The 24,358-nt window shown below is 39.7% G+C and overlaps 3 protein-coding genes across 9 annotated transcripts; all 3 read right to left on the bottom strand.

Moving 5' to 3' along the window:
- Positions 1 to 1,225: 1,225 nt before the first annotated feature.
- Positions 1,226 to 13,171, bottom strand: ralba (v-ral simian leukemia viral oncogene homolog Ba (ras related)). 3 transcript variants are annotated; one of them, XM_046404157.1, is made up of 5 exons: positions 13,016 to 13,171; positions 4,293 to 4,491; positions 3,712 to 3,920; positions 2,976 to 3,153; positions 1,226 to 2,826 (listed from the first exon to the last, which is right to left on the bottom strand). In XM_046404157.1, the coding sequence occupies exons 2-5, from the start codon at positions 4,404 to 4,406 to the stop codon at positions 2,704 to 2,706; spliced, it is 624 nt and encodes a 207-aa protein (XP_046260113.1). In that variant the 5' UTR covers positions 4,407 to 4,491; positions 13,016 to 13,171; the 3' UTR covers positions 1,226 to 2,703. The 3 variants fall into 3 exon arrangements, with proteins under 3 accessions (XP_046260113.1, XP_046260115.1, XP_046260114.1); XM_046404159.1 differs by lacking the exon at positions 13,016 to 13,171 and adding an exon at positions 12,863 to 12,993; XM_046404158.1 differs by lacking the exon at positions 13,016 to 13,171 and adding an exon at positions 12,710 to 12,836.
- Positions 13,172 to 14,246: 1,075 nt separating this feature from the next.
- nepro (nucleolus and neural progenitor protein) lies at positions 14,247 to 21,292 on the bottom strand. 3 transcript variants are annotated; one of them, XM_046404452.1, is made up of 10 exons: positions 20,957 to 21,292; positions 20,636 to 20,790; positions 19,943 to 20,031; positions 19,052 to 19,180; positions 18,877 to 18,954; positions 18,415 to 18,722; positions 18,249 to 18,286; positions 17,904 to 18,118; positions 17,357 to 17,643; positions 14,247 to 15,367 (listed from the first exon to the last, which is right to left on the bottom strand). In XM_046404452.1, the coding sequence occupies exons 1-10, from the start codon at positions 21,039 to 21,041 to the stop codon at positions 15,114 to 15,116; spliced, it is 1,638 nt and encodes a 545-aa protein (XP_046260408.1). In that variant the 5' UTR covers positions 21,042 to 21,292; the 3' UTR covers positions 14,247 to 15,113. The 3 variants fall into 3 exon arrangements, with proteins under 3 accessions (XP_046260408.1, XP_046260410.1, XP_046260409.1); XM_046404454.1 differs by having other exon boundaries at positions 15,205 to 16,061; positions 20,957 to 21,286; XM_046404453.1 differs by having other exon boundaries at positions 15,205 to 17,643; positions 20,957 to 21,284.
- Positions 21,293 to 21,343: 51 nt separating this feature from the next.
- On the bottom strand, positions 21,344 to 23,818 carry tex30 (testis expressed 30). Of its 3 annotated transcripts, none has more exons than XM_046404457.1 (6): positions 23,683 to 23,763; positions 23,003 to 23,175; positions 22,846 to 22,897; positions 22,233 to 22,447; positions 21,766 to 21,910; positions 21,344 to 21,560 (listed from the first exon to the last, which is right to left on the bottom strand). In XM_046404457.1, exons 2-6 carry the CDS (start codon positions 23,123 to 23,125, stop codon positions 21,439 to 21,441), a joined length of 657 nt encoding a protein of 218 aa, XP_046260413.1. In that variant the 5' UTR covers positions 23,126 to 23,175; positions 23,683 to 23,763; the 3' UTR covers positions 21,344 to 21,438. The 3 variants fall into 3 exon arrangements, with proteins under 3 accessions (XP_046260413.1, XP_046260411.1, XP_046260412.1); XM_046404455.1 differs by having other exon boundaries at positions 21,345 to 21,560; positions 23,003 to 23,239; positions 23,683 to 23,818; XM_046404456.1 differs by lacking the exon at positions 23,683 to 23,763 and adding an exon at positions 23,523 to 23,673 and having other exon boundaries at positions 21,345 to 21,560; positions 23,003 to 23,239.
- Positions 23,819 to 24,358: the final 540 nt, after the last annotated feature.

The raw sequence follows: 24,358 nt of genomic DNA, 5'->3' as shown, positions 1-24,358 counted from the left end.
GAGGTAAGTGTCACGCAGGTAAATGTGCTTATCAGAGCTGTGACACGTTTAGCCTCTCTGGTGGAAATGCAGCCACAAGCCACCAGTGACCTAAACTGCCGAGGGATTTATGTGTTTATGTGGGGCATGCAATAAATGTGGAACAGTAGTTGCCATTAATGTTACAGGTTTAAATCCCCACAGCACTTCTTTCTGCACTCACCCTTTTAAAGGTGAACACTGAATTTAAGAATTCACCTGATGTTGGCCTGTCTGATCAATACTTGTAAATAAACAATTCAATCCTAAAGGCCAGAGAAGTAACGGTCTTATCTCTGATGCTGTTAAGATGCACAGCCGGGAGCTGCTGCAGAGCCAACAAATGGGCCATTGATTTGAAGACATCAGGGATATTTAAGTGTTGACACCAAAGGGGACGTAAAACCACAACAGTGCAGACAAAGATTAACTTTCAATTCCCCGATTATTCTGCCAAATAGAAATATCACAGTAAACCGTCCATCCCTGCAGGAATAATGGAGACTTTAAAATAAAGCAGAATAAGGTCACTATAAACTCCTGAGGATGAGAGACACAAATAGGAATTCTGCAGGAATGTAAAAGCATTAAGTTAAACCATCTCGGCACACAAACTGCTTTCTCACATTTAGTTATGGAGGACATGAAGTCTCAGTGAAAGTCAGTGGTTCTTCCCTCCTCTGAGAAAACAAATAGTAAAAACACATCTACATATTTTCAAAGTGATATATTGTTGGTCTCTGGCCATTGATGCAGTCAGCTCCGTTTTCCCGATGGGTTTTAGTGACCCAGCCTATCTGTGGGGGTTCAGCAAGGCCAGCTCATAACTGCTTCATCTTGAGGGTGAAGTTTCAGTCATCCTGCCATGTAAGATAAGCCTGGAAGGTTAATAAAAAATGGTGCTGATAAATCACTGTCAAGAAAACAGGCTGTTGGCTCTCTTTTCTAAATGGCAGAAGAACAATCAATGCAAAGTGAGTAACTGCTGGGTTATTTGACTAAACTGGGGCACAGAATGTCCCAAAGGGAACAGGAAAAGACAACCGTAACATTTCACTTCTGAGGCTAGTGCCAAACTACTCTGTGTCCATACAATAAGTAAAGAGAATTGTTCCATAACCTCCAGCAGCCAGCAGAGGGCAACATGCAGCACTAAAGCTACTGCTGAGAGCCAATTTTGCCAATTCACAACCATGCATGTCCAGCATTTACAAAGAAAAAAAGCATTTATTCAGCAACACTTGCTACAGGGATAAAAGCACACTCACAGCTGTAGGAAGTAAAGGGGGGGTTGTTACAAAGGATGGTTTAGGCAGTGGCAGAAACATCATTTTCACTGTAGCAATTGATTAAACAACAGTTGGCACACTCGTCAAAACTTCACTCACACAAACACAGAAAAGGTCCTAGGATTTCCTGATATATGCACACACTCGGTAAGATAACACACACTGTACATCCACATAATTTGACTTTGTGATTTTGTTGGCACAAACTGTTGAAAAAGCTTCAGCATGACTCAAGTCAACGTTGTAGCGATCTGAAATGTAGTGCATGTTATTCAAAACAGATAAAAAAAAAAAACAAACAGACTTTTTTAAAAGATCTTATTGATTATAATGCAGGGACCAGAAGTGTGATGGCCTCTTGGATTGTCAACACGAGTCTAGAAGGGTGGGAAAGGTCTGATTACATGAACATGACAGAGCACCGTCAAGACAAAACAGGTCTGGTCTCTCCTTGCTGCTAAGTTATCAACACTAAAATACTAGCAACCAGATTTCATCCTTCTTCTCTAACAAAGCCCTGTGAGCTCCGAAAAATGATAAATTTGAAGTTCTGTAAATTTGTTAGTCTGTGATTTACAGTCACCAAAGACTGCAATTTGCAGCAGCTGAAAAAAAGCCAAGCATTTTAGGATTGATTTGTAGTAATCATAAGAGGCCTGACAAAAATGTAATAAAATAACCCTGTTTGGTAACAAGTCCGCTGATTGCACAGGCTGATTTTTGTGTGGTCGGAAAATCACATATCACTGGATGCCCACAGCAAAACTGTGGCCTCAAGGGCTCAAAAATGAAAACTTCTGAAGCGTCAAGTTTCAAATTCCAAACATGCTCTGAAAGCATAGACATCAGAGACTGGACAGATGAATGAACGAGGCAAACAACTTCTATAGGCAAGAAATTCAGCGAAATCATAAATGATTACAAATATGACAAACAGCAGCATTAGAGTTCTTTGTAGATTGATGGAGTCTGTAATAACAGACTAACAATTATGAAGGTTAAGATTAAGAGCAAGTGAAGACATTAAGAGCACTGTTTACTTGACGAAGACTCAACAATTCTGGTGTAAAACACACTGAACCAAAGTCAAAGGCAGTACACTCGCTGAGTTAAACTGGAAAATGTCTTGAGCAGCAGAGTTAGTGTCAGTGGCAGTTTGGTCATTGGCTTATTAAGAGCCATCAAGTACTGCAGTCCCAGTCAGAGCAGTGGTTACCTTCCAATGAATCGGCAACTCAGCTTCATTAATTAAAAATGACAAAAAAAATTGCTTGAGATTGTTCTAAACACTAAACTACTACCAGCTATTAAAAACTGAATTTGAATGGCAAAGGCAAGGACGCTCTGCTTTGTTCCCCAACTTTAATTATAGTGTGGGTTATTAAGGTCCATGAGTTCAAAGTAAACAGCATCTTTCTCTGAAGCTCTTCTTGTTCTTCTTGTTCTTTCCTTTTCCGTTTTTGTCTTTGTTTTCTGACATTTTCTTGCCTCGTACTTCACGCATGAGGTCAAAGAATACCTGGAGAGAAAAAAAATAAGGAATCCACACTTTTAATATGGTATTTTTAGAATGAAAATCTGGTATAACAACAGAATAAAAATCTCATATTTCAAAGTACATGATTTTATAGTAATGTACTTAATATGATATTTTCTGTGTGAACACACCTTGTCCACATTGGCTCTTGTTTTGGCTGATGTCTCTACATACTGGACGCCCCACTCCTCGGCCTTCCCTCGGCCCTCATCCACGGACACCTGCCTACGCTCCTCCAAGTCCGACTTGTTCCCTACGAGCAGGAGAGGGATCTTGTCCTCTTCCGCCTTAACCCGCAAGATCTGTTCCCTGTCAGCACAGCAGTCAAAGTCTTTTGATTGTTATAAAATCTAAGAAAGACTAACAGTTAATTCAATAAAATTTTACATGTGTACTGAGAAACAGAACCTTGCTAAGTTTTAAGGTGTGCTTCTTGTCAAAAATGTCCCTGTGCTCTTTTAAACTGCTTGAACTGTTTCCTAATTAACAACACTAAATGTGTCAAATGCTTCTGACTGACAGCAAATGATGACAGACATTTTAATTGTGGTTCAGCAATGTTTTGGAGGTATACATCATTCTACAGTGCTATTACTGAAATCTACATCTGAGCTTCAGTATTTTGTTTGTCCCAACAATGAAGAGAGGCTGTGCAAGAACGCCTGTCTCAACAGGTCCACACCGACACTCTTCTCTGTCTACAAATATTATGTAACACACTACAGAAAATCATTAAAGCAGAGCTGAGGTGCAGGTTAGATTTTGTAAATGCTGAGCTCTTAAAAACAATCCTCTTACCTGGATTTACATTACAAAACAAGTATGTTTTTGGTCCCACAAAGAGAGAGATCAGTTCAGGTGCAGTACCTGAACTCCACAGTGGCAGAGAAGGACTCATGCTCTGTGATGGAGAAGACCAGCAGGAAGCCCTCCCCGCTGCGAAAATAGTTGTCCCTGATGGCAGCATAGTCCTCCTGGCCGGCTGTGTCCAGGATATCGATCTGGACCTCCTCCCCATCCAGAACCACCTTCTTCCTGTAGCTGTCTGCTTTGGTGGGCTCGTAGTCCTCCACAAACTGGGGATTAAAAAAAAAAAACAAAAAACATAAGACATACTAAGTAAATTGTATTTGCACACCTCAGGCATGAAACATCAGTAAAGTAAGAGCTACTGCATGCTACATGGGTTAAAATGGAAGCGTGTCTGGGCCATCTAAAGGATATCAGACGGATGACTGAAAAATGCAACTAATTTGCTGCTCCATAGGACAACCAAACCATAAATACTGTCACACTAAACAACATCTGTGGACTAGACAAAAGTGTACTTTTTAAAAGAATCTCTAAGCTAACCTTTGAGTACTTTTGTAGCACCTTTGTGATGTAGGAGCCTTGTCGCCTTGAACCCATGGAAGTTTCAAGTTGTCTACAGGGGTGTGCTGACTCACCTCATCATACATGAACTGCAGGGTGAGGGCTGACTTCCCCACTCCTCCACTGCCCACCATTATCACCTTGTGCAGTGCCAGAGAGCTCTGGTTTTTACTTTTACTGGTCGCCATCACTGGATTCTTCTTTGCGTCTCTTTCAAACGGGCGCACAGACAAACCCACGCATACACTCTGTCTCCAGACACTCTGACACAACCTGTGAATGACAAAAGTGGAAACATTTCAGTGCCTGCAGTGAATAACCTCCGTATGGACAGAACAAGTGTGTGGATACATGCGGGTACAGATGGCAGTCGTTATTCAGCAGCTTTCACTACGACAGTAACTTGCTGTGCCAAGGCGCTAGGCTTTGCTCCAACAAATCTCGAATCCTAACCCCCACCCTTCCCATTAAAGTGCCAAATTGCCCACTTATGAATCCTAGAACTTTATAAAGTTCGCCATCAAAAGGTCATCGCAGCTGATCAGAAGTAATGAAGCAATCATTCTCCACTGCAAGACGGCATTTAGGAATGCATTAAAGTAGGGCATCATGTGCTAACCTCATCATAATGAAGGGAAACGTCACCGGACATCTATCTGCACGGTGTGGGCCCTGCCCTCAGAGGCTGAAAGCTCAGTCTATCGCTTTCCCTGGACTTCCATCTTCTACCTCTTGTCAGAAACAACTTCCACCAGAGTGCAAGCTAACTATGGTGTAAATGGCTGCCTGTCATGTCATTACTTGCCCAGTCTTTGGATGGACACGAAATGACTGTATTGAAAATGTGAGGCGTGTACAGAAGAATCAAAAGTCAAAACAAGCATCAATCGGTCGTTAGCAGCCACCTACTGGCAGGATATATTTCAATTAAGACTATTTTGGTTATTGTATCTTTGACCTGAAGGTCAACTAACCCATTAGATTAGTCTGAATTAGGGAATGACTGCTTAAAAAAACATATCTAGTGTACCATGTTTGACATTAAAATGATTCCTCATATTATGCAGACATTTGTTTTATATTGTGACAATTACCAGTCACATTTGAAAATATAAAAGTTCAGTATTTATTAATTTAATTAATTTATTTAAGAACTTGCATGATGACACAGACATTCTAACAGTTACAAAACCTTGCTGTCATCATGAGTGATCTTGTAGGGAAGTATGCAAGGGCCTGTTTCTATACATAGAAAATATGTTTTCATGTAGTTCATCTGATTATCTTCATTTACTGACTGCAGACCATCAAATCTGTGAGGACTTAACTTGGGGTCTCACTGAAAAGAAATTAAAAATATTCTTTATCATAATTGCTGACACTGGCAAATAATTGGATATGGCAGAAATTAGATTACAATAATACAGACAATGATGGCCTTTAAAGATGGTTTAATCCCTCAGAGACAGAGCCTTGCAGACACAAAATGAAACAAAAGTGCAGTTTAGCCTGCTGAGACTATCTCTGGGGGATCAACCAAACAGCCGGTATCCTTTGTTCTTCTGATGCAGCAAAAATCCAAGGCCATCATTTCCTGTGTACTAACCTACTGACACACTCTTCTGCCTTCTGTCTGATTAATGGTAATGACGCTTCATTTTCGACTGTTAACCCTTCTGCACATTCTGACCTCTGGGTTTTAGATGTTAACTCTTGCCTTTGTTATCTGGCCTCCACCCTCAGCAATCATGTTGATTGTTCAACAGTAAGTACTCAGCAGAAAGCCAATACGCAGCCACTTAATACCTTCACTACCAGCTATGAACAGTCAAATGCACAGTAAAGCATCTAACCATAATGTCAACAGATGTCAGATTACAGAAATACAAACTGTCATTTTGAAGCAACAGAACAAGAGTTGTGACAGAAGCTTGGTATCCTGAAATTCTGGCTGTCGGATGACTCAATGCTGTTGATGTCACATCACATAAGCCGTTGTCTTCATTTGCCTTTACCATTTTTTCCCTCTTATAATTTTATCTGCATCTGTTCAGAGAAAGATTACTCCCCTCCTTTTCGGATGTCACACTAATGAGAGTACCGGGCTGATTCATAGCACAGCAAAATCGGCTCCACCCCAAAAGTAAACATTTCACTCGAGCTCATTCGGTGAGATGAGTCTGCATGGAGTTAAACTGACAAGGCTTTTAGGTTTTTTTGTTTTTTTTTTTACATTAAGGTTTTTTAAATGTACAGAAAATGTCACAAGCCCCACAAGAAACAGTTTCCACATTCATGTGTAACTGTGCATGTGAGCACTTGCAGCATTTCCTCATTTTGTCAAAAAATGCAGAGGGGTACATGTGCTTCACATAAAATATACTTGAGTACGCCAGCTACAGTGTGATGGCTATGGGTGGTGAGGAAGTGGCATCATGGTTCCACTCTGCTTGACTGAGAAGTGAAGCCTGACCTGTGCTCTTCCTGTCTTTGTTATCAGTAACCAGGCCAGTGAAAGGGCTCATACGAAGGATATCCACACAAACATACACACGCAGAAAGAACTAACGCCAAACTCAGCACTTATGCATGGAGGTCACTTTTTAAATTATTCACTTGTAACCCACTTCCCTGCACTTGTACACACAGAGATCCCAGAGCTATAAATAAAGCAATCATAGTTAATAAACTCAAGGCAGAGTACATATATGTACTATATATGCCTGGCACAAGAAAGAGCTTAGTGTAAATGTTCTAAAGGAAGTTCAGACCTTAAAGGAGGAGCAGCACCATATTTCCATCAGCAGTAGTTCACCATAAGGTAGATGCAGGGTTATAATTGAGGGCATTGGCAAAAGAGGAATTAATATTTAGGCTTGACCCACATATGGAACCGGAGTCTGCTGGGTACTGGTCCTTTTTCTGGGGTGTAGGTTTAAGGGGTATACTCTAACAGACCACTCTGGATGCAAAACCCATAAAATATAGATGACACCAGTGCAGTGTGGGTTACAGGAATTCATTAAGATTTCCTTTGGAGAGTAAGCCAGTGTTCCCTAAATGCTTGTCTTAACACTTGAGAATGGATGTGCCAAGGATTGCCAGAACTCCCACAGATACCGATCAAAGATCACAGCAAACAGACAGAGCCAAAGAACCCACGTTGATGCTACCAAGCCTTGCAAATAGGTCAGTTACCCGACATAGGATGTAACCACCAAGCACCCATGCTCTTATGTGTGATTCAACTGCTTAAGCACCAATCATAATCAGCTGATGTCCATCGCAAATGGTTTTTCAATCAATTGGCTCATTCTAATGACATTAAAATTGTAAGTTTTGCATGCATTCTTATTTTTCCTGCTTATGTGCAGATCTTGTTCTTTAGGTATGATCTGACACTGAGCCCTCTTTTAACAGTACAAGGGTTAGCATAGTGATGATCAAATTCAACACGATGTATTGAAATTCCTCTCTCAGCAAAGCAGAATCAGTGAATTAATGAGCTCGTGTCAATTCAAGATGTCCGAGCCATAGTTTCAGTCTCTTTTCCAGAGGTCACGGGAGTGAGGGGGATTTTCTCTTCCCATCTGATGGAGAAAACAGACTTGTTGTAGCTGAATTACATCTCACCTAATGCCAAAGACCAGAGGGAGATTAGCTCAGTGTGGCTGTTTCTCTCATCAGCAGTACTGTACAAATCAGTCAGCCAAAACAATCCGAGGCAGCTGAGAATGGGTGTGGCAGAACTGGAACATTGATATTGCGCTAATACTATGTAAATATCTAATAGATGTTGCAGGATGTGATGTCACTGAAGGAAATTCACTGAACAATATTGCAATATTTATCCTACTTGCAAAACTTGATGTGCCTCTCCATTTTCTCTCTTACAACACTAACTCATGTCATATCTAAACATGTCCACAACCACAACAACCAAGACAGTACTGCTTCCAGCAATACAAAACTCCCTTACAAATGCACAGGCTGAAAATAAAAACTCTTTGCTATGCCTCATGCAATTTGTACCACTCCTTGACCGAAATGTGCTTCATTAGTACTCCTGCAATTGTTAAGGGTCCCCTCGCCTGAGCTGCCCATCTAACTAGACATATTACAACTAACTGTGGAGAAAACATAATCCAAATGAGTCACCTCAGTCATGTGTAACACAAACAATTAGGATTCAAGATCTTAAGGTTTGTCTATCAGAGAACAACTAAAAAAATGCAAGACATAACAGTTCTAATAATAATCAACTCCAGTGGTAAACAGGAAATGATTTGGTCTACTTAAAAAAAGACGTTATAGAGCAGCTAGGAAGAATTTTCCAAAAAGCACCCCGGATGCATACTAACAACCCTTGGTCAGGAAAACGCACAGAGGAGCTTTTGACAAAACCATGCAGCGGTGAACTAAATCCTCTCAGTGGTACAATCCTTCCTACACCAAGAGCTTTTTCAAATACGTTTCTATTCCAACCCCGTTTCCCTTTCTTATTCATATAGAAAGTATTGTCAAGGTGCAAATGTAGTGCAGTCTTCACCTATTCCATTCAGCTGTCAGAACAATGACAAAACATGACACTGTATTGTGGTACGGTATATATAGGGCAAACACATTACTACACTGTGACTGTTTCAGAAGTTCTTTTTTGGATTTTGTGTGTTCACACACAACAGATATCTTTCCTAACCTCCTTGCAGCTAACACTGATGATCTTATCCTAACACTCATGTCTTTGCCAATACTTAAGCATTCCACTGGGCTGATTCAAGGTGGACAGGAAGAAAAGCTCAAATCTCAGCATGCATTCACTAACAAATGCATTCATTCCTGCTGAATAACTTCCAACATCTTATTAATTATCTACAACTCCAATTTTTTAATTTGCCTGAAAGTAAACACAAAAGGCTCAGTTCCATCCACTGATAGGGGTCTTCTGTGTTGTGGTTTACAGGAGTCGTAAACCATGACAGCACCACAGAAAAAAAATCTGTCACACCTCAGACAACTTGTTCATGGGTACTACGGTCATCATTCATGGTGCCTGTTAACCTTCATCCTTGGTGCTTTCTGTACCACTTTGAAGAGCCTGGACTGTCAACATCATTCTGCAGTGCAATACTTTCATACTGTAGGCTATAGCTTAAACACAGACACGAGGGAAGTGTTGGGAGGGGAGACTATTTGGTGAAAACTTTAATCTTATCACCAACTTAAACATAAATGGTTCAACAACAACACATTTATAGATGGAAACATCCCTGTCACTGCATGTTGGTGTAATTATGGTCTTGTCTGGAAGGGCATAGTGCACATCCACAGTACAGTATCAGTGGAAAGAGAGGATGTGGAGATGAGTGGAAGAAAAGAGGCTGACTGAAGCGGTGTAACTGATGAGAGGGTTTTCAAATCATCCTCAACACGTTTAATAGACACCTGGCTACTGAATGCCATAGGATGTGTTAAGGGGAACTGCTGCATCAGAAATGTTGAATTATCATAATGTTGTGCAAAGAAATATTTGCATAAATTGTTCCTCTTTGTCATAGGAAACAGGATGCACATTCATAATTGGTCCCTCATACACTACACAGAAATCCTATCTACTGTATGGAGGTGTGTCAAATTGGCTGCCCTGGGAAGAGAAAATTCACTCTACCATTACAGTGATTCATTCTCATCCAAGCGGAAAAATGGCTTGTCTGATTCACATATCCTGGAGAGGAACTGGGGGATATTTTGTCAAACTTTCATTGCTCAAAGTCAACAGGATATTGTTCAGTGTCTACCTCTCTAATAAGATGTGCATTAGAGCATATGATTTGTCAGATGACTAGGGGATATGCAAGTATCTGCTGGATGAACAGATGCAATAAATGTCCCAGTTAATGGCACTGACAATGTAACATGGGTAAGGTTTTTAATTTTCACCACAAGTATGGTTCATATGGTATCTACCTGACATTTACACATTTAAAAGCCTCCTTTCCTCCCTGCTGACTGAAAGCAGATAATTGATTGGAGCTAGTTATACACTCATCTACATCTCCATCTCCTGCACATAATCACTCCTTTCCAGGAGCAGAAGAAAAAGAAAAGCAGCCTTACACCAGCCTTTCCCTACACTTCAACTGCAAACATCATTAACATTACACACCAAGAACCTCATCAGAAAATGAAATGAAAAAAAAAAACAAAAAATGATCAGAGAAGCAGATGTGGCTTTTTGATATGAGCCAGGTTATGTCCATCTATGCAGGAAACTGTATCTTTGTCCAAACTGATCATGGTCTAAATGCTGACTCTGGTACTTTCCTGAAAAAACCTGAAACATTATAAATTAGTAATTATAACTATTATGAATATACTCATGAAAAAGACCTGCTATTAATAATTCCACAATGAGACCATCTGCACCTCATTTTAAAAACCTAGAGGATACGGGTGGAGCCCTACAAGACCGCCAAACAATTCCTGAAATTGTTTCCTCGAACAAGCTCTGACTGTGCCGTAGTCATCACTGTGCTCATGAGTTGTTTACAAATGTATTGACTGCATGTCATTCCAGATGTGTTAACTGTGACAATCGATGACACTTGCTGACTCGCAAACTTGAACTTAAGCAACAGGCTGAACCTGTCAATTAATCAGCTGAGAGAGGATTAATTGTCAAATATTTAGATAATTGATTGAACATTTTCAAAGCAAAAATGTCAAACTTTTGCTGGCTCTAGCTTCTTAAATGTAATGATTTGCTGCTTTTTGTTGTCATTTTTGATAGTAAATGAAGAATCTGGGTTGTGGACTGGTTGGATAAAAGAAGCAATTTAAAGACTTTGGGCTCTGGGATAATGATTGTGATGAGTGTTTTCTATTAGAGTAAAATGTGCCACATACCATGCATATGTCATGGTGAGTAATCTCTGGATAGGCACTTTCAATTGCACATAGACACACTCTCTGATGGACAGAGAAGATAAATGGTTTGATAATATGATAATATGTTATTAACAAAAATGTCCCTCTGAATGTTGGGAGAGGAGAAGACTGGCCTCCAATTCACCGAGTGTATGCTGACTGTTGATTTACTGATGACCACCATCAGTAAATCAACAGTGGGTACTACTGTTTTTGTCTACTTTCAACCCTCAAACATAATGTCTCAATGCCATGAAATCTGTCAAAAACAATCTGAATTTCTGAAGATCTCACCTAAGGGGTTAGTGTATCAGATAAAAGCCAACAAGCACTGACAGCACGAATTACATAAATAACTGGGAAAAACTGAAGTGGAGTGCATCTCTAATGCATTTCTTTACGATAAAATCCTGTGTTTAGTCAGTAAAGGAAAGTTGTGGAGAAAGGAAAACAGCCTATTCAAGTATTTTTTGGATTGATAAAACTAGGCCTTATTCACCCTTGAGACACATGAATCTAGAAGATAAATTATATTTGTCACTTTTCTCTGAAACTAAAAGACGGTTTAGTATTAGTAGTGAGGTGGAACACGTCTGCGGTGCCAACACTAGTCTCAATCCCCCAAACCTGTCTGCAAACAAAAAGGCTAATAAGAGCTGTAAAAGTTACACCCATCAGCAAACTGGAGCATCAGTAAACACAAGTCACAGCTGAACACAAAATACACACTGTGTATCCCATACTCATCTATTGTATATATATATAAATTATTTTCTTCTAGCCCTTAAAGTTGCTTCTGCCTTAAAAAAAATGGGCTCAAGAGACCACATTTTTTAGCTTCCTTTAAAGAAGGAAACAGCCCTCAGAGCAAAGTTCAGGGAACAGCAGAGGCCCCCCTTAAGTGTCTCAACAGACCCCCTACAAGTAAGACATTTCACACTATGACTTCATTCAGTAGATTGGACATAGAGGGAATAATGTGTGGTAAAAACCCGCATTAAACCCCACAGAATCACCTGACGCATGCCAAAATTGTGGGGTGGAAAATGTTAGCCTAACTAAACAGTTTTTTTTTGCTGACAGTTAGGATTACACCAACGTTAGCCTGAAGAAACCACGAGCCTACTTGGGTGTGTCATCTCCACGGGGGAAAACTTTTCAACACAAACCAGACTGCGTAATGAATGTATTTAAGTTACAACAGCTAATTTAATAACTCGCTAATCATAATTAGCTTAACTAAACCTCTGGAAAATTAGATATGTTAAGCACTTAACTTATCTAGTTAACGCTTGACTTTAACTAGCTTCTACAAGCTAATGCTGGAGCTGACCATCATGACAAAAGCCCATAAACACGGACTTTGGCAACACGACTAAGTTACGCTTTTGGATACGCTTAGTACCACAGTACTGCAACATTGGTTAAATTAATACAAAGACAATAAGATACGTTTTTTAAAAGCGGAGGGACACCGCCGGGGTGCCCTCAAATAAACGCAAATTCAGTCCAGACCACAAACGTTACACATCACAGAGCAGAGGCTAACATAAAAATAACTTACCAGCAACTGTTAACGTAACGTCTAATGTTAGCGTTATGGTACACCCATATGACACAGGTTTAAATTACACGTAAACTACGACACTAGCGCAGATATTTGAACTATTCAGCTAAACCCGAAGACTGATTAAGACTTTATTTGCACCTATCTTACGTTAAACGGTCACCCGTTCTGAGTCCATTGGTTGCTCGTCCTCCCTTCCATAAAACAGGTGTGGTAACGTTACTTTGTTAGCTTTACTCTCTAACGGCCATGTGAGCAAACACCCAGTTATTCCGCTCCTTTCAGACATTTATAAAGCCTTACCCAAAGCAGGATTTGTACGTCTGCCCTCGGTTGATGTTATCTTGATGAGTGCATTAATAGAGCATTTCGAAGCATTGGATCTCCAAACACAAACCGCTCCTACAACAAAAGCCCCACCCTCCGGATGTAAAAACTACGGATGACAGGATGTTACGTCACCACGGCCTTTCATTCAGTCCGGTCTGTTATTGTTTATTGTTTGACTGATCCGATAAATGCAACAATTGACTCTTGCCTATATATATATATATATATATATATATATATATATATATATATATTTATTTATTTATTTTTTGGGAAATTCACACACAGGCACATCTGTGGTGCCCTAAAGACCACAACTGTTGTTTCAGTTTTCAACTACTTATAATTACAAATTATCCTTAATAATTGCTGACCATATTTTTGTTGATGTTTGCCTGCAGTTCCAGGCAGCCATTTCCCAATGCAACTTTGTCATTAATTAATTAATCAAAGCTGATGCATGGCTACAATTGGATTATTTTATTATCAGCTAAAATACTGATTTTTTTTTATTGATTGTAGAAAAATGCTGCTCAAAAATATCTTTTGTTCCACCAAAATCTGAAGATATTATCACTCATGAAAAGCCGGGCTTTTGATGCTGCATATTTAATTCAGGGTTATAATGGAGTTGGCCTGGGGATAACTGGATTTATATTCTAAAATGACTTTAAAAATCTCAGTGTAAAACGGTTAATTGCAGTCTATCAATAGCTGATGACTCTTAATATTGGAGCTACTTTTGATAATTGCTTAACTATCCTGCTTAACCAATTTGAATATTGCATGTTGATTATTAATGGTCAGCTTAATGTAGTGATGGATCCATCTGTAACCAGGCAGACAGCTGCATTAGGCACAGGAACATGTAGTTTTTTTCAAGGTGAAACTTTTTTCAAATAAATGTTTTTAAACTGGATTGCATCACCTGTCATTCATGTCAGACTGAAGTCACTGTGCGCACAGCTTGTTGGTGGTTTATTTGGATATCCAGACAGAATGCCTCTACCATGAAGTCCTTTTGAAATGCATATTAAAATGGAGTTTGGTAAAGCTCATGTATAAATGTGCAACAGTGAAGGCAGCACATGCTTTCTTTTTATTATTATTACTATTGCAGTGCATTAATGGTGCCCTCCATGAACTTGAATGAGCACATACAGCAAATGGAAGGGATGGTAATGGTATAGCTGGGAGCTTTTACACGTCATATTTATAGAGCGGAATAAAAACTTGTCAGTGAGCGTTCCCAACAGATTTTGTTAGCACATATACATATACACTGGCCTCAAACCTGTAAAATAAAAAGGTCTGCACTTCCACTGTGATTATCTTTCTATATTTATTACAGCAGGGGAATATAGTGCACATATAGACCACATCCATACAGTAAGTTTCAGGTCTCAGCTCTCTAGTATGGCAATGATGAAAGAGCACTCTGGAGGATTTTCTCAGATATTCTTGGATAAAAACATTAAAATAGCACAAACCACACACTTGATGAAATATGTTATTAAAGAATGTATGTTATATTTCCTCCCAGTCTGAATAACCTCCTTATATCTATAAAATGAGGAGCTCAGCCTATAATAGGCTTCACTTCATAAGCAAATTTGAACTAATAGAATTAATAAGATAAAAATTTGATACATGTAGGCAAGATATAACACTGCCTATTTCTAGACATAATCATAATGAACAAATTAAATATATCAGGATTGAAAGCCGCCGTTTATATTCAATGGCCCTTTGGCCTTTATCAGGATTTCGACCTCGTCTCTGCTTATTTACCCACTTAATTAATGGAACTGTTTCAATTTTATGCTTTACTTCAGTGAGCTGTTGGAGGCCAAACTGAGAAATGAATGTCACTACAGGCCTGTATGGCTCTACTTTGATTTTTATTGTCTCTGTGGAGGATGATTTAATACGCCTCAAGATTTAAATGTTGAGAATGGCTACGTGCCACGCCATACAAAAGCTGAGACCTAAGACACGAGGTGGCAGGGAAATAAACTGAAAAACAGCATATTGGGAACACAGAACTTTATGTTCTTTTGCCTGTTTTAGGTCATATTATGCCCCACCGACATGATGGATGCTTTCGTAGAATCCCTGAAGAACCACTCACTCTAACACAAACAGCACTGAACCCAACCATGTGGAACCACGTGTTTACAGTTTTATTAAATACCTCTTGGTGAACAGAAGCAGACAGATGGGGTGTCTCACAAAATACAGTCTCCCTACTGTAAACAGGCAGCCAATGGTGATGAAGATTTGCTACCATAGCCAGATAATGATGAAGGCCCTTAAGGTGTACACCTGGGACAAGACATAAACCAGACCTACATTTCAATATTTTACATGCCGTTACTGTTCACTGGCAACAAAATGTAGTACTTAAACATCTTGTCAATTTACAAGTGGCTTATCTAAGGTAACGAGGACAAGGTCAGTAAACACATCTTAATTATCTCACCAGCCCAGAATCTGTTCATAAAACACACAACTAAACTGTATGAATGCACCACTCTCAAAGTTGCTGTTAATTTATGCTGTTCTGAGTTTATTTTGTATTTCTAAATTAAAAGCAGCAAGGTCAGTCAAACTTTTTACACTGAATGAAAAATACTGTCTTCATCCTTGGTCTTTTCAAATTTTCGACAAGGCGCACATCCAGCTTTTTATAGATTAATTTATTCAGTTGTGTTTTCTGCCAAGGAAAAGATCTGTAAAATATAAATTTGGTTTTCTTTACTCTTTGGTGACGTTAATAGCTTTGCTGTGTTCATAAAGTTCTGCTGGCATGTGTACCCCCATTTGTGCAAATTGTACCTCCAATCAAGTGTAAATACTGTATATCTGTATACTGATAGCACTGACCACAGTGACTCTAATTTCATGCAGAGACAAAAAATGTATGACTTCTGTTGTGTGCACATATACAGAAAACAAATATCCAAGGCTTTTCCTCTGCAGACGGGTACATAGGTTGACTAACTGGTTTAGATGAAACCTAAAAAGCACAAAAGTCAAGAGTCAAGAATCTGCACATGCATATGCACAAATAACGCTGGTGGGCTGATGCGAGGCCGTAACTTAACCTCGTCAGTCTCAGTGAGGGGGAGGAAAACTGAACCGCTGTATTTGCACAGATGGGAGGACTGTCTTTTTTGGCAGAGGATGATAAGAAAGTGGGCAGCAAGAACACAGGCTGCAATAAAACTAACCCTTTAGAATCAATTTTAGTGCACAGCCCCCACTCCTGAGCCTTCACACTTTCTATGGACTGCCAGACACCTGCATGGTTTCGACATGATGCCACTTGTGCTCTTAAAGCTCTTTCACTAGACGTGAAAAGCCCAGAGCTAAGGCCACCATGCCTACTGATGCACCCCACTGCCAGTGTGCTGTGTTCATGCGAGCACTCACTCATATTCAGTTATAAAGGAAAAGATTAACACCTCTGCTTCCACATTGCCTCTGCTGAGGACATTACAGATAATAAGGTTGGAAGACTAATTTTATGTTCTCTGAGAAACAATGAACAGTCTGGAACTCATCGAGTGCATTCATTTATCAACTCCACCAGGTGGAGCCAGACATATCATCAGAGTCTTAACAAGCTGCTCAGTTTCCCCAGTCATCACTGGGGAATTAATTTAACATTACCACAAAAGCCCCTTCTTGGCACAGCATCTGCAACACTGATGGCATTTATCCCTCAAAATGACCTAATTCTCAGTACCAGATGATTAATCAAACTGATTTTACTTTGCTGTGCATAAGAAGTGGCATGTTATGATACTGTAATACTGTTTTAAGAGAGTGGAAGCTGTGCACCTAACAGCTCTAATATTAAACATTTCACCATGCGTGTGCTGTAGCCAGAAGAGGAGTGAATGTCTGAAAGCCAAAGTCTCATAATCTAAGGCTTCAGTGGGCAGGAACAACACAAGCTCATCTAACTGCAACAATAAGCAATTGTTTCCTCATTTGACCCATTAACTTATGTTTTAAATAACGATTGAGTCAGAGCCTCATATTTCTTAAAATTAGTGTTAACAGAACTGGTCTTTGGACCTGTTCTGTTAACACCATCTTACATCTGGAGCACTGGGATGCTTTGTGTGCAAAGACTCTTAACATCCACGTAATGTGCAATCATCAATACACTTAAAATTTGCATTTCATCTAAGCTTCCTTTCAAAACAGAGGAATGTTTCATATACTGAGCATAGCGTAACTGGATGTGTCATAAACCTGCAGAGGCAAATATATCATCTATGTCATCATGACTGTCATGCTCACTGGTGGGAGATGCTGCCTTATATGTAGTCCTGTTTCTCTGGTTGTCCTCTGACAGTCCAGACACTGATAACTCGGTCCTTTTCCTTTGTCTCTTCTGATTTTTCTTCTTTTTGACACCACCCCTTACTGCTGAAGACTTAAATTGACTCCTGAGTGAATGAAAACGAGTTCTCGAGCGAGCTTTCCTCTTCATCACAGCAGGAGACCGACAGGTTCTTGGCACTGACCCCTGAGGAGATGAAGCCCAATGAGCTTCCTGTTTGAAGATATGCAACTTCCTCTGGACACTGGAGAGGAGGACAAATTATAGAAATATGCAATTGAATTAGTATTAGCAGCAACTGCGGCACAAAATACTTAAATATGGAGTTTCACTTCAGCACACAGTGGTCCAATTTATTAGGCACATCTGCAACAGCGTCACCCGAAACTGAACATTAAAAACTGGGTAAAAGTAGAATTTATGGCAGAGCTGTTATTTTGAATTGCAAGAGATTGCACAGCTAACAGAGTGACTACTGTGTATACTCTGCAGTATTGCTCTTACTTGTAACCTGCTGCCTCCAAGCACTTCATTCTTTGGCACTTCAAAAGCGTGAAGTTCAAGAGTCGTTTTTCCTTTTTCATATTCTGGGCTTTGCACCATACGATCATTTCTTCGAGGTGAGAGGCCATTTCTTTGAAAGTCGTAGCCTCTTTCACTTGTTTCTGGAATGTCTGTTTCCTGTTAGTCTTGTGTGTTTCCTGTGGGAGGGATTTGATCTTTGGTACCAGAGGGATGCAATCATTAGATAAGATGATTAGGTGACTTGACACTAAGCAATTAAATATTCTTTAAATAATAACACACACACAAATATATATTATATAATTCATTCATCTGCTCACATACCTTGAGAAAAGACTTCAGATCAGTGTCCAGAACCACACCTGTAAGTAAAATTTAAAAAAAAAGCTACATAAATGAATTATTATTGTTCTTATTATTGTTATTTATTATAGAGAGCTGATAAAGGCACAGATTGAGATGAAAATGATAAAAAAAAACGCACACACACCTCTTTGAACAGCAACACCCAGGTCCTCTTTAACCTTCCTTTTCTGACCCTGCTTCTTGACTTGAAGACTGACTGGAGTTTTCTTTCTCCTCAGCTGCTTCTCCTTGTAGTGTTTGTCATGGGGAATGTGTGCTGACTGTTTGGACAGTAAGTGTGCATCAGAGGGACACAGGAACTCAGTCATATCTCCTGGCAGGGAGAAGTCTCTGAGGAAGGGCATGGGCTTTGCATTGGCTACTTCTCTGAGGAGCTGCAGCAGCTGCTGATACAGAGTGGACAGGCTGACCAGGACACCACGGCAAATCACCCTGATGGAGCACAAAGGGGGGCAGATTTAGACTGTGGAAGCTAAACAGAAACACAAACCAAACTATTTCAAATACAGATCTTAACTCCTCGTCTTCTTGCACTCCTCAGCAGCTTTAGATGTGATGGCGAAGAAGAGCGGAGGAGAGCACTCACCAGAGACGACTGAGCATGCTGGTAATCACCACATTCAGGACAACAAACTCCTCCCATTTCATCTGCTGCTTTGTGAGCCTGAAGCAAATGTCTTTTAAGGTCCACAAGTACAAAGGAATATCAGATTTCTGTCAGATTGCTCTTCGTGTCCCTGAACACGTTGTGAAAAGGATACGAGAAAGCTCGGCTGCAGCGATTTAATGTGCAGCTCATCAGCTGGGCGGCTCCCAACACTTTGAGACAGAGCCACTCCAGCAAGGGCTGACTGGGAACATCGCACTCCCCGGCCTTGATGCTCACTCCTCTAAAAACACACACACACACACACAGAGTGGATAAACAAAGATAACTGCAGCCTCCCATGTAAAACTTTAAAGAATATGAAGCTCCAAACTAACACAGTTTAAACTGCAGAGTCAAGTGACCTTCCTATGGCTCAATAGTCTCCAGTACTTCTTTTTCATCCCTACAACCTCTTGCCAGTGCTCTTATGTAAATTAGTCTGTTTTCTCTTCAATACATAAGATACTTAGAAAACTTAGGAGACATATATTTTTTTCTGTGTTTATACATAAATTGTTTTATTGTTGTTTTGTACCCTTTTCGATCTTGCTGACGTGTTGACCACATGTGGAAGTTTGGTGCTTGAGCTCATTGAGACAATGTTGGCGTGCATTGGATATTTGAAGCATGACCAAGTGGGGTGTATAAGATAAACAGTAAACGCTTTGTTTGATTTGCACCATTTGCACTGTTTACCTCACCTACTTGCATTACTTCAATTCTGTACTACCTCCCTTTTGTACTACCTCCAGAACCATATTTATTTTACTTATCTTATTTTGTTTTACCTTATTCTATTTTATTTTATTCTATTATTATATGTTACTCGTTCTTATGTTCTATGTATGCACCAATCACCATGACAAATTCCTAGTAATGTGAAACCTCTTCACTTACATGGCAATAAAGACAATTCTGATTCTGATTGATACTGGCTTGTATGTTCTTAAAACACCTGGCAAGCACAGCGCATCACACTGAGCCAATAAACCTTTCTGCCTACCTCTGAATCCTATTGGGACACAGGTCTGTCAGCTCTTGCAGAGCAACATCAAGCTTCATGCACTTCAGCCTGTTTATGCATTGTTCAACCTGCGAGAGGAAGACAAAGTGTGAAACATAACATAAAGTTCTTTGGTTTTACTCAACCTTGTCTTTAATACACAGCAAATTTACCATCACCAAGACTAAAACATATCAACGATCACACATCCTGATGATGTGGACACTTTATCCACACTCCTCAAAGGAGGAAATGTGCAGATCCTTAATGAAAATACATATACCACATTGTAAAAATACACAGAGTATGTAAAATCTTACTGAAGTATAACAAAAATGTATAAGCATTAAAAATATTCAATGCAGAAAAATGTTAACCTTTCATATTATTAGACTATTACTAGTAATGCGTTCATGTAAAAGCAGGATTTTACTGTACTGTTGTAGCTGGTTCAGCTGATTGGACTGCAGCTAATGGTTAGCCTTCATCATGGATTTACCTGCTTACTATCCGATTGGTTTATAAAAGCTTTGGGAAAGTTCACAGTTACGCAGTGACACCTTCACAATGCTTATTTTGTTCAGCCTAAACCTCAAAACTATAACAAATTAAATAAAGCAAATTCTCCCGTTTGAGAAGATTTGCACTCAACTCCTACTTTGTTGAGTAAATACTTCCGCCACCAACCCTCACCTGTTTCAAGCCTTTGAACGTCTTGTTCCCTCTGGAGCTGTTATTTAGGATGTACAGCAGCTCGTACAGGACTCGCACCTCCGTTTGAAATATCTCACTCCGAATGAGTTGAAGCGCCTTCTCGTTTTCCACCAACAGGGATTTAACAGTCGTATCTGCAGAACAGCAACAATGCTAACACATCACAATGCATTCACGTTAAGGTCAACGCTGCTGGGGGGCACAAATACGCTCTCCCACGTGGTTTGTTTATACTCCAAAGTTTTACCACAGAAATGACGCTAACAAAAATCGACATGTTCAGCTTATTGGCGTCCGTACCTGTGCTTGAGCTGTAGTGCACACGGACACTAGAAACGGCACCGGGAAAGGGAATGTTTACCCTGTTCCACAGCTCTTCTGCCATGCTTTGCAAAGCCTTCCTAAGCACTAACACAATATGCGGAAATCAGCCAGCCAATTGGGGTCGAGTAAATATAAACGTCACGAGTTCGCGTTAAAGGCACAGCGGACAGCGCGCGCCTCGAAGCCAGTTCACACTAACCCGGAAACACCTGGAAACTTGTAAGAAAAATGAAAAAGTGTAGTCATTTATACGAGATCCCAGCGTGCAGCTCATGAAACTGACAAATACGACTGTGCAGAGTCTCAACAGTCCAACACCGCTTCTGAGTCAATGTGCTAATGTAGTATTGTAGTATTGTAGTATTATTTATATCAGATTTTGTGCACAGGTGAAGAGTTTCTGGCTGAGGTGACCAGCAAAACAGGCCTAATGTTAAAGGTGGTTAAGAGTTATTTTCTTAGACATTAATGTGTTTGTGGTAGCAATGGATAGTTTCTGCCCTGCGACAGACTGGCGACCAGTCCAGGGTGAACCCCGCCTCTCGCCCATAGTCAGCTGGGCTCCAGCTCCCCCGCGACCCTGATGGATAAACGGTATAGAAAATGGATGGATGGATGGATGAATAGTTTCTCCATTTAGTTTAGTTTAAAATTTCTGATAAAAAAAAGACAAAACTATTTGCTCACATTGTGTAAAAATGCTATTTTTATTTAATGAACAAAACAAAGAAAATGAAAATAAAAACAGACAAAACAACATAAGTTAATCTATGTTCCCTGCTTACTCAACCAGGTGATCACTTGTAAATTCACTTCCTCCAGCACAGAATCCTCTGACCTTCCCTTCACTGTCAGGCCATGGCTGCCTCCTTTTAGCCAGAAAACATCAACTTGGGCTTTCATTTCTTTTACTACCCCGTCCAAAAGAACCTGAGCAAAGGCAGAAAACAAAATTCAGAAAACACTACTGTGACACTTGTTGGGATATGAAAGAACAATACATTATACAGACTAAGACTATAGAATAAATACAATACTGCACATGCAATATTGTTGGATATTGTTCACGCTATACAAAATAGTAGAGGACCAGACTTTATGATCAACAATCAATCCTGTATATGTGAGTTATGAAAATATAAACATTCCTGTGATACCTCACCAGAGCACAAACTCTACATTTCAACTGAAGATATGAGAATAATGACAAAAAACATTTGTAATTTAATATGCATAAGCTAAGCATCCTCACCCTGTCACACATGTTGTCCTCAGTACCTGACACAAACAGGACAGGCATGTGTTCAGGTAGCTCCCTGAGATGTTCGCTGCGTTGCCGATGGGTGTGTGTCTGTGCTGGGGGGTGCAGGGGGAAAGACAGGCAGATGACTCCTCGCATTGCATCCTCTGATTCATCGCTCAGCTGTCTGGCTAAAGCTGCAGCAGCACGACATCCCATTGACCTGCCTGTGGACAGAACAGAGACATCTTGCTGTATTTTGTGATGCAGTATTTTTTTTAAGTAATACAATATGGACAGTTTTGGACAAGAAAATGTTTATAGTCAGATTTACGAACACTGAATCTTACACTGATATGAATTCATCCACGAATAAGCATATATTTCTAGCAATCAATGAGGTTGCTGAGGTACAATATTGAATACACTGTCTTTGTACTGTACTGTACTTGTTTTACCCAGGGCCCCAATTTTTTGGGGACTCAGGGATGCAGTTTTTTTTAAGGTAATGCAGATAAACCACACACAGAACAGTATTTATTACACTCAACAAATGATCTATGTGATGTGTTTCTATATGAATTTATTTCAAGTGATATACAATAAGTCTACTATTGCTGCTTACCTCCAACAAATATATGCTTTATGGTAAACCTCTGTAGTGATTTCAAGTAGTCCTGGGGAGGAAACACAAGTGTGTACAGCTTCTTATTGGCTCTGAACCTGCTGTAACAGCACAAAAACACTCCTGTATAGGTAAGACTGACTGATTCCTTCCTTACCCACACTGCACGGTACGCCTTCACTCTGTAACCCAAGTTCAAACCTTTGCATGTGAAACGCAGACAGAGGAAGCCATGTGAAGCCAAGGCCTGTGCCAGAGAAACCAGATGTCTGAAGTTCATGTCTCCTCCGGCCCCATGTGTGAGAATAACGGCTGTGTGGACGCGTTTTGCTGAGGCAGGGAAACACAAGACAGCATCCAGACATTTTGTCCCAAATGGTACCTTCACTGTGTCCTGAAAATCAGTGAGCAGTCAGTGAGTAGTATCTCTACACTTTGGTTAGGGTATTAAGCGAGGCAATTTCAAGATAATGTTAATTATATTACAATTGTTGATTTACTGATGTTGTGTATGTATATCCTGTATATACTGCTAGTTTAATTGTTATTTTGAACGCTTCAATAATTCATTGTAGCCGTGGAAGCTAACAAAATGTAGCAACTAACGTTATCCAGTAACATTTAAAACTGGGCTTTTTAGAGCATTTTTGTTGTTTTTGTCCGAATTTCATACGGACTTCGCTAGCTGTGTGTCTTTCAGATGCGTTCTTGTTTTAAGCCTGAAATTTCCGGTGATGTTTCAGGCTCTTGCTTCAGTTAATTCTAACCTTAACGTTACTTCGCACGTTATCCTATCAAAGACTTTAATTTGATTTACAGTTGCCCACGTTTATTTACCTCGCCAAATTTGTCCATAACTACAGCTCTTCTCTGGAACCCTCAGAGTGGGACCTGACTGCTGGTGACTGCCATCTAGTGCTTCGGAGGGGTCATTACAGCTTTACACGGCTGGGTACCCCGGAGGTGGAGGAACTACTCAGATCCTTTTAAATTAAAATACTAATACCACGGTGTTAAATTACTCCACTACAAGTAAAGGTCCTTGACATTACTTAAAAGTAATGTAAAAGTATGGAATATGTATGTAGTACATATATACATATATGTAAAATCAGGAAAATTTACAAAAAGTATAAAAAGTAAAATTAGTCAATGCAGAAAAATGGCCGCTGTGACTCATATCACTGCATGAATATGAAACTTTCACTGACATAGAGCTTATTTTGTGTTTTGTATGGAATTGCAACTAATTTGCTGAAATGTTTCATTACACGATTTGCTTGAAAAATGACTGACATGATTATAAAATTTGTTGGCAATTAATTTCCTGCCAATCTTTTTAGGTGTACTGGTATATACTGTTTGGTAGTTTGTAACAAAACACCTTGTATGTTTTATAAACAAAAACATAATTTGTAACGTAACTAGTGACTAAAACTGTCATACAATTTTAGTAGTATTAAAAGTACAGTATTAAAGTATGAAACAGCATGAAAAAAATACACAGATGCTC

This window comes from Scatophagus argus, chromosome 11 (assembly GCF_020382885.2).
Source record: "Scatophagus argus isolate fScaArg1 chromosome 11, fScaArg1.pri, whole genome shotgun sequence".
Lineage (NCBI taxonomy): Eukaryota > Metazoa > Chordata > Actinopteri > Scatophagidae > Scatophagus > Scatophagus argus.
Note: the sequence above shows the minus strand (reverse complement) of the source record. Positions and strands in the feature narration are given on the sequence as shown.

Excerpts from the sequence above, each read along its gene's own strand:
- ralba (XM_046404157.1), bottom strand. The coding sequence starts at position 4,406 with ATGGCGACCAGTAAAAGTAAAAACCAGAGCTCTCTGGCACTGCACAAG. Across the intron at positions 3,154-3,711 it reads TCTGCCACTGTGGAGTTCAG|GGAACAGATCTTGCGGGTTA; the intron begins GTACTGCACCTG and ends CTGTGCTGACAG. Across the intron at positions 2,827-2,975 it reads CAAGAGCCAATGTGGACAAG|GTATTCTTTGACCTCATGCG; the intron begins GTGTGTTCACAC and ends TTTTCTCTCCAG.
- tex30 (XM_046404455.1), bottom strand. Across the intron at positions 22,448-22,845 it reads AAAGCATATATTTGTTGGAG|GCAGGTCAATGGGATGTCGT; the intron begins GTAAGCAGCAAT and ends TTCTGTCCACAG. Across the intron at positions 21,911-22,232 it reads AGGACAACATGTGTGACAGG|GTTCTTTTGGACGGGGTAGT; the intron begins GTGAGGATGCTT and ends GCCTTTGCTCAG.
- nepro (XM_046404452.1), bottom strand. The coding sequence starts at position 21,041 with ATGGCAGAAGAGCTGTGGAACAGGGTAAACATTCCCTTTCCCGGTGCC. Across the intron at positions 19,181-19,942 it reads TGTCCCAATAGGATTCAGAG|AGGAGTGAGCATCAAGGCCG; the intron begins GTAGGCAGAAAG and ends GTGTGTTTTTAG. Across the intron at positions 18,287-18,414 it reads GGGTGTTGCTGTTCAAAGAG|GTGTGGTTCTGGACACTGAT; the intron begins GTGTGTGTGCGT and ends TTTTACTTACAG.